The 16,021-nt window shown below is 32.3% G+C and overlaps 1 protein-coding gene across 1 annotated transcript; it reads right to left on the bottom strand.

The window, feature by feature from the left end:
* Positions 1 to 97: 97 nt before the first annotated feature.
* Positions 98 to 15,769, bottom strand: LOC148622433 (tetraspanin-3-like). The gene is made up of 7 exons (XM_088572335.1): positions 15,615 to 15,769; positions 9,560 to 9,751; positions 9,195 to 9,269; positions 7,043 to 7,132; positions 3,721 to 3,870; positions 2,865 to 2,948; positions 98 to 2,293 (listed from the first exon to the last, which is right to left on the bottom strand). Exons 1-7 carry the CDS (start codon positions 15,672 to 15,674, stop codon positions 2,198 to 2,200), a joined length of 747 nt encoding a protein of 248 aa, XP_088428461.1. The 5' UTR covers positions 15,675 to 15,769; the 3' UTR covers positions 98 to 2,197.
* Positions 15,770 to 16,021: the final 252 nt, after the last annotated feature.

Genomic DNA, 16,021 nt, shown 5'->3' with positions numbered 1-16,021 from the left:
GAATGTTAAACACTTCAGGCAGAAAGACCTGCAAACATATACACTTGCATTTTACCAGTGATATGCTACAAATTAATATCAAAGTAATGAAACAGTATCAAGTACAACAATTTTATTTCATATAAATACACTAAAAGCTGTACAAATATGTATCAAAACACAAAAATAACATGGCAAAAATTTACATCATAAATTAACTTGAGGGAAAAAATAACACTCAGATCTAATAAGATGAATGAATCATGGAAAAGCATGATCAAAGATGAATTGCTGTTTTATTGGTTTAAATAATTTCAAATATTTAATTGGTGAATTTTCAATGCATTTTTTTTAATAAATCCACTAAAGAAGATACATGTATTATTGTTACATAAAATCATCTGTACTATTTTTGAAAATATACTATTACAAGCTTACATGGGGATAGAACATTGTTATAAAGCACTCGTAAAAAGAAAGAACTCTTCATACTTTTGAAAAAAAACACCTGTTCACAATTCATTTTAAGTTATCATCATGAATTTAAAAAAATAAGAGGCTTGTGATTGCATAAATAGTCAAGGTGTTCATGCATTCTTGTAATACAAACTTGTCATAAGAACCATCAACTTCTTGCACAAATTTTAAACAGTCGGTGGGATAATAAATCTTTTCTCTTATCTTGGAATATTATGCAAAATCATGTGTAAAATGAGTATATGAAAAGATAAATACTTAGCACCCTAAAAAGATTTAAATAAAAACTCATTCAAATAAACAAAGCAAAAGCATATGCTATTTATTGGAGCCAAAAATTATTCAAAAAAATAAAAACATTTCATGAACATTTTCTTACAAATTTGTAAAGAGATTAATTCACATTTTGACTGAAGTTTCAAGATTAAACAATACATTCACAAAACATTTCAAAGAATCCTCTTATCATTAATTAATGTTAACAGAACTTACTCTCAAGGATACATGTTTTCAGAGCATGTTTTACACTCTACTTTTTTTTCCTTTGCATCAATGACTTTTGATTTCTCTCTCCTTGTGAAAATTGAGAACATTAACTGCTCACAAAGAGAGTTTATTTTGTATTATACATTTTGTCTACATGTAGATTAACAATTCAAAGATTCAATTCATAAAATAATCCAGATTGCCACAGTTTGAAAAGGTTTTGTTACATATACATACACTGAATATACATGTATCTCATAAGATTTTAGTGGCACAATTATATGTGCAAATTATTTCTTACTTCTAACAGGAATAAATTATAATATTTCAAAAATATTTTTTTTAACATCTCATAGATCTTGTGTACATCTTAAAACTATCTTACTAAATTGGAATGACAATCTTACTGACTGACAACATCATAAGAACATTGATCTTTTACATTTAATTGCTATCTACATGCATGATTGTAACGTGACAGAATGGAGAGTAACACAATATGATATTATAATAATAAATAAAAAAATGTATCACAAAGCAAATCAAAACTATCAAAATACAGCTTCAACAGATACTTAATGCATTATATTTGCCATGATGTTGAAAATCAGTCCAAAGAAAAACTGACATCTTGGTATTTGTCAAGGCTACAGCCAGGCTAATATGACCTTTCTTAAGCCTAGTTGCAGAAAATTCAAATTTTGAGATTTAAACATATGTTTGTATTAAGTTCTATTGCCTATGAGTTAACATACAAATTGTAAAGTTAACCTTGAGCAAAAAGTTAGAGGTTAAAACATGACAGTTTTCTTTATTACTTGAAAAAGAAATATAACAAATCTTATTTGTAATAAATAGTTGAAGAGACTGAAAATAAATAATTGTACCAAAGGGTGACAAAAATAGTGTAGTACATAATGAATGTAATCTCAGATCAACAAAAACCTTAAACAAATTCAATGCATGAATATTTTGAAAAATAACAGAACATAAGAGAGAGAACCCTTCAACAGAACATTTCCATTACATACTTTTCAAATAACTTACCCAATAAAATGAGAGATTCTGTAATTTAAGATTTCAACAGCATACTCAACTAACAACTGAGACTTGTATTGTAAGAGAAGAATTTATGTGGTAATTAGTTATCTATTATGGTGTTCATTCTTCACAGTTGATATGACATGACTCTGACAAAGTCAATAAGTTACTACTGCTACTATGCATTGTAAGTGACTCTTTGGTGATACTTGTTCTATACTCTCAATCCTGAGTTAGGGCCACCAAGCGCTTCATAGCGTACTTCTTTAGATCTGCAGAATAGGATACAGGTGCAAACCATTCCCAGGATCTGCAAATATTCAATATGTAAAGCAATATTGATTTCTTAGGTCAAGAAAAAAAAGAAGTCTACAAAAAAAATGTGTTTATGACCATCATGAAACACTGGTATGTACTGATTATAAACAATAAAACAAATTTTCACTGACCAGCCTGACATGAAGGCCTAAACAGTTCAAGCAAGTATGTACACTAAATTTATGCTGTGAATTTGAATTGTGATCAAATATTTGACACAGCATATTTCTGTTTCTGATACAGAATAATTAAGGTCAATAGAAATTTATAAAATTATGGTCTAATACATGTATCCAAACTCTAAATACATGGTTAAATTCAACACATCACAGAACTCCACTAACTCAATTTGAGTTTTACGGTGATGACAACAAAGACGACAACAACAACAGCATAACATACATGCGACTGGAATGTTTGTGGTCATATAAAAATTTGACTTTTAATGAATCAAACAAAACTTTAGTTTTAGACCCTTAGGAACTCCAACAAACTTTAGTTTTGAACATTAATGACATTGTAAAAGCAACAAGATTAAAATTCATTGATACAGATTACTATACCTGAAGAACTGCAAATGAAATAGAAACTCCAGCAACATAGCCAAGGTTGGAGGCAAAGATGCTGTTCAACTCATTGAAACAACCCTGCAAAATACAGAAACAATATTTAAATAAACACTGTTCAAAGTTTTAATAATATTAGTATAATACTTTCTGAGTTACCGAATACACAAATTATGTATCCCCTTAGCACGACAAACAGACCGATGGACAGAGTCAAGTGGGTAGTAGACCTGCCTTCACCACTACTGACGCAATTCAAACAGGTTAAATTAAAAATATAAAGTATTCTCATCATATAAAATAATAGTTATTTTTGATTTTGATACAAACAATATCATGTGGAATATCCCTATAAGTATGTTGCATAGAAATGATACTTTGTGACATCATTTTGACCAGTAAATGTTGTAACAGCTGCTGATCAGTTTTTGTCAGGGTTTAATCTTAATAATCTTGTTATCACAAAAGTATGTAAATAGGTCTTTTATAGTTAAAGCTACAATCTTCAGTAAAAACAGTGAAGAAAACTGGTATAAACATATATACTCCTTGTTTTAGCTTCATACATGTATTCTAACATATCTGGTATAAACACATATACTCCTTGTTTTAGCTTTATACATGTATTCTAACATATCTGGTATAAACATGTATACTCCTTGTTTTAGCTTTAAACATGTATTCTAACATATCTGATATAAACATGTATACTCCTTGTTTTATACATGTATTCTAACATATCTGGACCTTTATCTTGTATTATTTACATGAAAATGGAAAACACTTAATGTAGATAAAAATTCAGTTAGACAGTGGTCACCCATTGCAATGAAGAATACTACTTTTATCCTACCTTTTGGTATATTTTCGTGCTGTTAGGTTCTAGGTCTGTATTGGTACAGTTGTCCTTGATTATACAACAACTACCTGGTACTGCTTTGGTGTTGTTCCATCCTTTAGATGAAGTCCAGTCAGTTGCATTTTCAACACCACAGCATTTCAGCTGTAAAATGAAAGATACCGATATAAGACTTAAAAAAAATTAATTAACAAGTTTCTTGTTAACTTAAATTGGCTTTTGACAACAGTACTTCATGGAAATCAATGTAACTATTACTGAACATTTTTGTCCGTGAAATATCACATCTTTAAAAGATTGGACTTTAATTAGTTTTTACAACTAGGTTTGAAATGTGATAGGGTGAGGAGGTGGTGGCAGGGTGGATGAGCTGACATGGTAAAATAGGTCTGTCACTCAAAAATGGTCATTTTTGTCAATTTTTTGCTACATATGGGGTTCAACTGGAGCCAGACAGGAACCAAAGCACATTAATCCCTTAGCTTGTACCATGTGAAGGCCACTGTCACCAAATAAGGTTTGTTACAGTTATGAATGAGAAATCAGGAGTCCCTTGAAGGGTCACTTGTGTGAGAAAATGATAATTTTTTTTCCAATTTTTGGTCTTAGTTTGACCTACAACCAAAAGTAGTTAAAACAAGGGGTTGACATAGTAATGGTGGTGAGAAACATCATTCTTATTGAGATCCCAGGAAAAAAGAAGCCTAACTGATTAATTCTGCCATGGCGAGGGGCCAAGAAATGAACCCTACTTAAAAAATCTTACTTTTTGGGGCAGTGAAAATTCATGACCTCTTTTTTCAGCTCTCAAGTCATCAATTTTTTAACAAGAGGCTCCCAGGAGCCTGAATCGCTCACCTTCTTGAATTTTGCCTTTCAAAGGCAATAAATTAAACAAGTTGTCCAACAATTTTGACTAAAGAAGTCTTTGGTAGGACTATCACAAGATCTTTTCAACAATTGAAAGTTTCTTTTAATCTATCATAGTTTTCAAGATATTGACTGAAAACTATTAAAATAAAAAGTCATTTTTCCATTTTCAAGGGCAATAACTCTTACAAGGAGTCTGAAGACTTTTGTAGTCCTCATAATATGGATCATTTTAGCTATTGAAAGAATTTGGATAAACTTAATGGTTTAGAAGATATATGTGAAAAACTATTGTCTGACCCTTATGTTCTATTTTTAGTAACGGTGGCCATGTTTTTTGATGAATCAAAAATTCTCACAACAGTTCTATGCAGTATACCCCAAGGAACATTCATACCAAGTTTGGTTTCAATTGGTCAAGTAGTGTCAGAGGAGAAGATTTTGGAAAGAAATAACATTAAAAATAGCAAAAATCAATGAAAAAGGGCAATAACTCCAACATGGCTTAATGGATTAAAACCAAAATTTGACCAGAGATAGATCTCATCATGCTGAACACTTTTACCCATACAGAATTCAGCTAAACCTAACGGTTTAGGAGATATATGCGAAAAACTACTGTCTGACCCCTATGTTCTATTTTTAGTAAAGGCGGCCATGTTTTTTGACAAATCAAAAATCCCCACACCAGTTCTATGCAGGCTACCCCAAGGAACATTCATACCAAGTTTGTTTCTAATTAGTCAAGTACTTTCAGCGGAGAAGAGTTTTGTATAATTGGTAACGACGACGACGGACACCAAGTGATGGCAATAACTCATATGGCCTTTGGCCAGGTGAGCTAAAAAGCCTCATTTTAAAGCATAGTCATGCTGCTTACAGATTGAAACAAATTATGCTTCCATAGCACTGCTGGAACCAATAAATTGGAAACAGGGTAAAGCCAGGAGAAATTCAGGTGCAGCATAACAAGGGTTAAAACTGATGCAAACATTAAGTAAATCCAATCACAGACATTGCGAGGTAAAAGATAGAAATTTCATCAATATTGGTGAATACTAACCCCAGCAGATATTCTATGGCAAGAGCTTGTGAGGCAATACAACAAGGCTGTGGTTTTTTTCTTGCCCCCAGTAGTACTTTTTATTGCGAGTGTAATTTATAACTCAGCAATTCCAAAAGTCTGTCAGAGGGTCAGACTGGTCTGATAACCAAAGTGTTGTTAACACTGGAGATTTTTATGCTAGTGAAAATTGTAGCATGAACAAATTTTCAAAGATTGCATAATGTAAAATTTAAACTTTAATCATACATTTACAAGTGTTTCCCGTATTATTTAGAGCTGTTTTTCCTATAATATGTAGAAAAAGAATGTCAATCTTTACTACTGATTTCTTAAGTATAAAATGTGAACGATAGTTACACAGTATCCAACTTCACACCCATTTACAAATTTTGTCCCATTTCATCTTTTTCCCAAATTTTTAAACCTGTCCAAATTTACCATAAAAATATTTGAACGGAGTATTTATCCTACACTGTAGTTATACTCTAATAAAACCTTAAGAGAATCATTTCCTTGATGAATGTAAAATTTTCCATAACTAGACACTTCATCAATTTATTATATTTATTAATCATAAAATATGAATGATGGGAGGAAGATGTTGACTGATAAGTGTGTTAAATGGAACATGCTCAACACATTTAATGTTTCTTGACACATTACTGAAAGAACTTGATTCCTTAAATGAATTTCATTATTAAATATCTGTCAATGCCAAAAAGGAGTTCCTCAAATCATCAGTTAATTTGAAGCCTAGATCTTAATTTTATTTTGCAGAAATAATAGAATATTATTGAGCTGAATAACTGTCAAAAATATATTTACTGGTTACAAAAGACTACATTTTCGTGTAGATTTAAGATATAGTAAGAAAGTTCCAGGCACTGCCTGGTGCCATGAGATATTTTAACAGAAGGATCAAAAACCCAAAAATGAGTTGCCCAATAAAGATTTTGTGTCCTCTAGACCTTACATCAGAAAAATATGTTTGCATTATAATGGTCCAATATTTTTTTAGCATTAGACATGTTTACACATTTGGAAAACATTCAAGTTGAGGTTATAAACCAATATTTCAGTGGGAGAAAATTCTGGCACCATTGCTAAATCTAAATTTATCATAGATGAAAATGGTTAAAACCAGAGTTTTCTAAATGTCACTTCAGGAGAAAAGATGCTATTATCTGAGAAAGCCAAAAGTCACTATCTAATCCAAATTTGTGTATCTTCCATAATCAATGGAAATTGGTATCTATGAATTAAAGTACTTTCACAGTAGGATGTCAACCACATGAAATGGCTTCTGCCACCATGACACTTAAAAAAGAGGTACTGAGCTCCAAACTCTGGTTTAATTATTTTTGTTTGTTAAAAACTTACCTCTTCCTGAACATAGTTCATCTGATCTTTCTGGGTTCCAGTGTAGTTCTTTAGTGCTTGTTTTAGTCCATCCTTCACTGCATTTTTCACCTTTAAGAAAAATGACGCAGAAAATCTGCATTAGAAATACTTAACAACCATTATCATATACATGTAATTTTCACAGGAAGCTGTGTAAAAAAGTTGCCCACAGTTAATAACTCTTGTTCATAGAATAGTTGTTGATAAATTGCACCATATCAATTCTCTACAAAATGAACTAACTTTCTTTAATACTCAATTCATCATTTAAATATGGTGGGGTCTCACTAAGCACTTCCAGGTCAAAAGGCCACCCCCTCCCCCCCCCAAGGCATGTAGTACCAAAACACACAAACCTATATATATGGATTGTATGTGAATTATCTGTGTGTATTCTGACCAAAAGTAGTCAAAGTAAAGCTATGAATGTGTACTTTAAAATCATATTCATAAATTACCACATAAATGTATAAATATTGTTTACATGTGTGAATGATTTGCCTCCATGCTGTGGTAAGAAGTGATAAAAATGTGGATTTTCAGCATTATTTATTGCAGTAAATTCTGTGAAGAATATTCTACATTGTACTATTAGCATAACAATTTTGAAAGCCTGATTTCCCAAGTGCACAATGGTATGCAACTTTAAGTTGTCCTGGGAATTCACAGTGATACTTAGAAAATTACTTTTTGAACATGTAAAGTAATGGAAATGTTGGAAGTGGTTAGTGAGACTTAGACTTCATAATAACATAATTCAATATTCAAAGACAGATAACTCTAATTCATTAGACCTTTTTTGGGGGGATTAAAAACAACTTAAAATGGCCATACCGTGTAAAAGAAGGACCCTTTGATATCATCTGGAAACTGTCAAATTTTTGGAGGGTTTCAAATACATGTTATACCTCACCATAACATGTATAAAAATTAAAACTGGTTTTCTATAAATTTCACCATTACAGAGGTAGAATCACCAAACTCCCAAAAAATCCCATTACATGTACCTGTATGACATTTAAATGGCAATATCAAATGGATGCAAACATTTCAATCCTCTTAATTATTCATGAAGTTGTAAACGAAAGCTTAGGTCTCACTAACCACTTCCGGGTCAAATGGCCACCCCGCTATGTAGTACCAAAAACACACTGAACCTAGACATATGCATTGTAAGTGCATTATTTGTGTGTATTATGATTAAAAGTAGTCAAAATGAAGCTGAGAATGTGTACTTTAAAATCATATATGTAATTAACTACAAAAGTGTATGAATATTGTTTACATGTGCGAGTAATTTGCCTCCATGCTGTCAGTTAGCAGAACAGGTAAAAATGTGGATTTTCAGTATTATTTATTCAAGTAAATTTTGTGAAGAATTTCTACTATCATCGTACCATTAGCATAATGATTTTGGAAGCCTTATTTTCCAAGCTTCGCAACGGTATGCAACTTTAAGATGTCATTTGTCCTGGGAATTCACAGTGAGACTTTGAAAATTACTTTTTTAACATGTAAAGTAATGGAAACGTTAGATGTGGTTAGTGAGACCTTAATTATAGGTTAACTTAAGCTTGTACTTATCTATGAACTATATATTAAGCAGAACTCTTAACTTTGAAAAAAACAATAGACAGTGGCATGTATTGTACCAATTCAGGAATTTCTGGCCTCTGGATGTCTTGTTTCGTTTTCACCATTAGTTTATTTTGTATGTTACTTGAGTATATAGGGGCAACTCTTTTGCTGTTCCTGTGTATAATGATGTTTTAATGCCAGCTTGCCCTGTGGTATGATGGTTTCTTTGTTGTTAATTGAAGACCAATGGGTGCCTTGGACTGACATTTTCATACAGGTGGGATCAGGGCAGATCCAGGATTTTATGAAGGGTAGGCATAGTTATGAGAATCAGTATAAAAGTTGACTAGATTATGACATGCCTGATGAATGAATAAGACAAATTACAATATTTAATGCAATATAATGCAGATGACGATATTTTTTTTTTTGGAAAGAGGGAGCATATGCCCATTATGCCCCCAACTGGACTTGCCCCTAGGGATTGTTGTCTCTTAGATATATACAACATACATATTCTTGTTATATTGACTCATTGACAAAAAAAACTTACATCATTTCTGAAACCATAAGCTAACCCAGCAGCAGTGACCTCTGCACATAAAATTATCAACAACACTGTGAAAAGCTAAAACAAAACAAAAAAGTCAGTAAAATTGTTCTTTTGTGGGAAACTGAATAAGCACATTTTCATTAAAAATCTTAAATTTCATATTTTTATTGACTAGCAAGTTATTCCAAACTTGTTTGGACTTCAGAAGTTTGACATCAAGAAATTAACCCTTATAACGAAAATTCAAAACAAATGAAGTTAAATGCAAATTACATGTAGCAGCAGTAAATAGTAAATGTGTAAATGTGTGTGTATGTGTACAATAAACTGGTTTGAACTGCATTTTCTTTTTCTTACATACTTACTACTGCAAGAAGAATCTTGTTTTGCTTGCATGCAGCAAGGCATCCACAAACACCCAGTAGGAACATAAATACTCCTGCGGCTAGGATGATAGTTGCAGGGATCAGTGTTAAATTTGCAGTTGTCAGTTCATCATAATGATCATATGTTTTGTAAACCCATCCTCCAATGAAGAAAAGTCCTGCTGCAGCCGCCTACATGTATATGTTTTAGTTAAGGATTAGTTAAACATTTATAGTTTCCAAATTTGCTGCATAAAGAGAGCTTTAGGTGTATATGCATTTAAATCATTTTATCTATTCTAAATTATTAAAAATTGTGTTTTATTTTAGAACACTCTTTATGTTTTATTAACTTTATAATCATGAAGTTATTTCTTTTTAATCATGTTTTTGAAATATTCTGGAAAGTCTTTTGTCAATGACAAAAATGACAAGTGCTAGAAAAATCACTGTATTAATCACTGATAAGTTTTGTTAAACTTAAACAATTACGAACTTTAATATTGACGACAACTGATGATTAATCCCATATAAAAACAATCCCTTGACTAACCTCACACATACATTGTAGTTGTCTATTTTTAAATGAACAAATTATATACAATGTCTCTGATGTGAAACTGGTCATCAAGCAGACTTCAAATTAATTTTTACTCAATATGGGACATTTATGTAGTATTTACAAACGATAAATATCTATTTTATGATTTTGTTCTTATCTTTTCACGTTATATTTGTCAATCAATAATACCATGTGCTACATTGTATGCGTCTCAACCACTCTGTCATTATGCCAATGGCTTGGATGAAAGATGGACAAATTGACTTGTGTTACTGGTGTAGATTTTGATAATGGATAGTCCCCTGTACTCCCCCTTTTGATTTCCAGGGTCCCCAATGAATTTTGGAGGTCAGGGACGAGGGAACTCATGTACCGACATCCATATTGTCAATGAGATTAGCCTCAACCAACTTGGTGAATTTTCACACCCATGTCATTGATTCTGCACACACAATTAACAACCAAAATATACAGTGTCCCAGCTGGGTGGGTGTAACACTCATATTTCACCCCGAAAAAATCAGACTGACACAGTACTTCACTAACTAACATGGATTTAAAACTCAAACTTGAGTGTTCAAGAACCAAATGTCCCAGAGTGTACTGTGTGTGCAGGACAAACAGACCAAAGGCAAATGCAGTACAAGTACGGAGGTGAACAAGGATCAAGGCATTCATACAATTCTAGGAACTGGATATTGACCTATGGAGAAATTCAAATCAATGTCTTCAGAGAGGCCATGACCACAGCTCTAACTTGAAGTCTAATTTGACTCGGACAGCTTAATCAGAATAAGTTAAGGGTTCTCACTAGGATTTTTACATGGTGAGGCCTGTGACTCATCACTTTTTGGAAAGGCGAGTCCCAGATGAACTTGGTGGGTCCCACCCTTTTCCTGGTTTAAAACCAGTTCGAACGCTACATTCATTATTTTAGTGCATACATAGTACTACATATATGTATGTACAATCATACAAAACCATAACCACTGCATTTATGCATGTCATCCATATTAAATTGTGTAGAGTAAACTCAGCATCTTTTTTTTTTCATTTGAAAACTAACTTATTATGTTTGCTGGCTTCATGACTCAGCTCAAGACATAATGTGTATTTAGTTTCATGTACCTACATGTTAATACTAACATACCTGCCAACTTTCAAAAATCCCCAATGGGATTTTTTATGCGGGACAATGTGTCAACCGATATATTTGGGACATATTTTGCAAATTGCATGGGTTTTACGGTAGTAATGTATGAATGAGACATTCTCTATAGCATTACAGTGCCTTTTTCAGTTGAACAACATATGCATGCACTATAATTGATTGAAGTTTGTAAGTCCCTATTTCTGCTGAGACAACTTTTAATTATATTCAAATTCATTTCTACCAAATGAGAATACATTGAGCAAATCTTTCCTTCTTCCCATTGATGTCAGTTGAAGGGGGGTTAGTATTCGAGTTTTGAAATTGAAGAATGATTGTAGTCAGTTTATTTGTCAAAATTAGCTTAACTTGGATACTGTGTCAGTATGATGCTGCATAGTCGTGAGAATAGGTGGAAGGAAACTTGCCTTGTCTTGGGCAACCCTTACTTTCCATTAAATGTATACCGTGAGGTGCTATATATGAGCGGTCCGTCTAAACACCGCAAAGACCGGTCTTAGTGCACTAAGACCCATAAGATGACATTTTTTCGAAGTAAAAGTACTATCATTGATAAGATAATTAAAAAATGCATAGATTGTACTGAATTTGATATAATAATAGTCAATGAATCATTCACTATTTAGTGTTGTGTGCAATTTCCCCAGCATGTGCCGACAATCATGCGGGTGACAGACCATGACCACGGCTCTTTGATATCCATTGATGGTTAATTAGGGTCAATGATGAGTACAGTATTGACCGTTCAAGCTTGGGTGTGATGATTTTGTTTATCAGTGATAATCATAGATAAAACATTGGAATAACTTTGAAGTTAAGTTCAATTTTTGAACATTCTTTCGTTATTCTTTAGGTTAAAAATATTATTTATGGAAAATGTTTTAAAAACATTCATTAAGCATAAAATTTAATTTTTTATTAGTGACTTTACACAATTTTAATCTTTATTACTAATTCAATTTCATTCTAATTTCCATAATTAATGTTATTAGAGACATATATTATTCCTAATTTTACAGTCTAAGCAAGCAAAATAGTCCACTTTCTTGCTCTTTGATTAAAAGATATTGTTGGTTCATTACGTTTGTTAAGATCAAGAATTAGTACACATGTAAAGTAAGAAAGTTTTAGTAGATACTTTGTTATTGAAAGGAGCAGAATAAAATTGATTTCTTGAATGAAGTATATAATAAAATGTCTGAAAGCCGCCCTTCTGTCGTATCTCCATATTCTTCTCAGCTCTGTTGACAACGTTGCCCATTGTACCTGAAGCATACTTCCACTAGTGTTTTGCTGCATACACATACCAACTCACTCAGGTGTTTAAATCGTGTAATAATTATTATTGTTTCAATATTAAAAACTATACGACTTAATACTGTTTCTTTATACATTTCTTGTATCTGCTTTTTTCAAATTCGGCATTACGATTATTCATAAAAAAAACAACAAAAATTGCAAAATCCAATACAAAAAATCCATAAACAAATAATCCAAAAAGAAAATTATGTCAGCTTAACTAAAAAAGATTGATTAAATTGATTAATAATCTATTTAATACAATTACTTTAATGTAAGTCCCTCCGACTTATTTAATTACCATTACATTTCCAACACTCAAATCACAAATCATTTGGGTCCATAAAAAAACCCAAGAATACCCCCAAAATATTATAGAATAATCATGATAATTATAGAAAACATATATTTTCTATTGAGACATGATATTTTTTAATGGAAATTTAAAAAATATATATATTAAAACAGTTAAACTGGTGAGTTCCGACAGAAGGATTGTCAATACGACAGACAGGTTAAATGCATCCAGCATGTATTCGCTTGACTGAACATTGTAAGAGTAATCAAGGGAACCAAGGTTATAGCGGTAATCAAAAGAATTTAATCCAGGGACAAAGACTAGACATGGAAAACAGACACACACAACAAAGAACATAAAGTAACTAAAATCATACATACAAAGTAACAAAAGTAAATGAGCAACTCGGACTCCACTAAAAACTGGGAGCATGGACCAGGTGCACTGGTAGGTAAGCGTCCTCTGCTTTTCTAGAAACACCCGCCAAGTTGCTCATAAAAAGTCAAGTCCGGAGTAGACAAATGAGGAAAGGAAAACTATGACCCGTTGAATAAATCAGTTTTCATGGTGCTGATGGACACACCATAACGATCCACGAGTTCATGATGACGACCATAAAACTTCTGTAGTGATGACTTCAATCTTGTAGCAACATAACCCTGTTCCAGAAGCCTATTTGTTAAGAGTTCTAGCGCGATACCCTGACCATGACATCAAAGAATAATGCAGCGTGTGGCCAGCACTTTCTTTAAATCTCAAACATTTTCTTGAGTACTCCGATCAAAGAAAACAAATTGATTATCATGCATAATTAGCATTTCTTAACTGGTCACATTGATAAATTTTCGGGTGTTTGTCAGGAAAAAAATCCAGAAAAAAAATGAATAAAAACATTTTCTTTCAACAAAATAAAAAATATTTGAACAAAATTGGAGGTTCAAATGTATATTTTGAGGTATTCTTGGGTATTCTGGGGTATTCTTGTGTATTCTTGGATATTTGTATGGTCCGCTTATATATTACAATCTGCACTATCAATCCACGACAATGTTTATTCAGTCGGCATGTAATTAGTCATTGTCTGTTACACACGAGATTGTCGGCACGTGCTAGAAATTTCAGCATAAAAGACTACAAAGCTAATGATTCAATATCTGTTTTTATACTAAATTTGGTGTATTTGTATTTTTATATAACCTTTCTTATGGTAGTACTTTTATGGTCTTAGTGCAGTAAGACCGGTCTTTGCGGTGTTTAGACTTACCCGTATATGAGGAAATGTAACAAATATTAAAAATTTTATACTGAATTTCCAAAATCATCACAATTTTAGAGGAATAGTATTTCTTATAATTATTGCAAACAATATTTATGGGAAAAATAATGCACTGTTGAAAATATAGGAAATGTGAAGACTACAGGGGAGGTGACTCATTTTGTATAAACAGTGATAGTTTTAAAATTTGTTAACACACGTGATTCTACCATTTTGAGACCTGTTAAAATAACAGTATTGTCTAATTAATTGTTGAGTAGAAATTAATCTTTAGAAAATGATTGGTTCACAAAATAGTGGTATATCCAATCAGGATTAATTTTCTAATTGTCAAACCCTAGTCAGCTGATTGTTCCTTGGAGATTATTTACCCGTCATAAAACGTACTCTTACCTGTTAAGGCAGCAATTAACACGTTTTGTCAGATTTATGACTTCTAATTAAAGATATGAGATTGAAATTATTTGTCGTAATTTTTTTATCATATACTTTGTATATAATTGTATGATGAACATCATGTGTAATTAACTTTGTAAACTTCCGGTTCTCTGTTGTTGTAAAAATACTGAGTTCTGCAATGATTTTTAGGATAGTTTTAATGATTTTTAAATAAATCACTGATGTTAGGATGCAGCTGATATTGTGAAGACGCGTCCCATGGATGCATGATGTTTTAACTTGGCGCGTCCAGCGACTTTTTCTTGCGAAGTTGCGTCCGGACGCTTGTATGCGCCTTAACAAGAACCCTGATAAGTTGATTTTTTTTTTAAAAAGCTCAACAGAGCTCATGTTACCCAAGTTATATTGTATATATTTCATGCCGACTCAAAACAAAGATCACTTACTTAATAAGGCTGTCAACTGAATATAAACAGTGGTCAGGTTGTAGGTTACAGACCACCAATTCAACCAATAAGCATTTGAAACGTACGCAAAAATAGTCCTACGCAGAAATTACCCCTGTTCCTCATAGTGCTGTGAAAAAAGTTCTCATCTTATTTAAAAAATTTAAACAGTTTCTGAAAGGAAAAACATTTCTGTACATTTTATAGGTGCATTTTGCTTCTTGTGATGTGAAGCCTAATCTCCATAATGATTTTTAAATATACCCCTATCTTGTGAAAACACTGGGATTTCCCATGCTATTTATAGACCCTTTACTTCCGGTGACCAGTACTGCACTGCAAAGTGCAAGTCTGCTAACCCCACATGCCATTCTGAGGATTGTGAGCTGACATATGTAGAATCATGCTGATATATAGTCCTCTGCAGGTTAAAGTTAAGGTAAAGTCCAGAGAAGCCATTGAATATTGTGAAATTAGCATAGAAGCCTATGGAAAGTGGAATTAGTGGTTTTTAGCCTGTATACATTTTCCTCAGCGTGTGATGTATAATAAAGAAGTCAACATTCATTACACATTTACACATTAACAACAGACGTATACTTACCCAAAAAACCAAACTTATAATTATCAACCCCGCTTTTGAAGTAACGGTACACCCTGCCATGTTAAATGTAATATGAATTTTTCACTGTCGAAATTTTAACTAATGGAGCTGATTTTCCCCTCTGCTATAATTCAGTAAACAGTACTGTCAAAGTCATGTGATGTTTACGTGTAGCCTCTATAAATGACAGTTGCAGAAAATACATATCAGTACCGAAGGAGTTGAAATGCTAGTTTTTTGGTTTTATTTTTTTTTAGAAAAGTCAATCATTTTTATTAAGTTTTCTATGTCTGGTTTCAACCTTTTTACCGGATAAGTTTATAGAAAATCTAAGCGTTGGAGGCTTTTTTACGAATATAAATGACGAAACGAAGCAAACTAGAGTCATTTCGTCTCATAATTAGTTT

The sequence above is a fragment of the Perna viridis genome, chromosome 3, assembly GCF_037379345.1.
Source record: "Perna viridis isolate PV_CMFRI_1.1 ecotype Kerala chromosome 3, ASM3737934v1, whole genome shotgun sequence".
Lineage (NCBI taxonomy): Eukaryota > Metazoa > Mollusca > Bivalvia > Mytilida > Mytilidae > Perna > Perna viridis.
Note: the sequence above shows the minus strand (reverse complement) of the source record. Positions and strands in the feature narration are given on the sequence as shown.

Bases quoted from the DNA above. Each gene is read 5' to 3' on its own strand.
- LOC148622433 (XM_088572335.1), bottom strand. From the start codon at position 15,674: ATGGCAGGGTGTACCGTTACTTCAAAAGCGGGGTTGATAATTATAAGT. The intron at 7,133-9,194 runs GTAAGTTTTTTT...TTTTTCTTAAAG, and splicing joins CTTATGGTTTCAGAAATGAT to GTGAAAAATGCAGTGAAGGA. The intron at 2,294-2,864 runs GTATAGTAATCT...GAATATTTGCAG, and splicing joins TTTCATTTGCAGTTCTTCAG to ATCCTGGGAATGGTTTGCAC.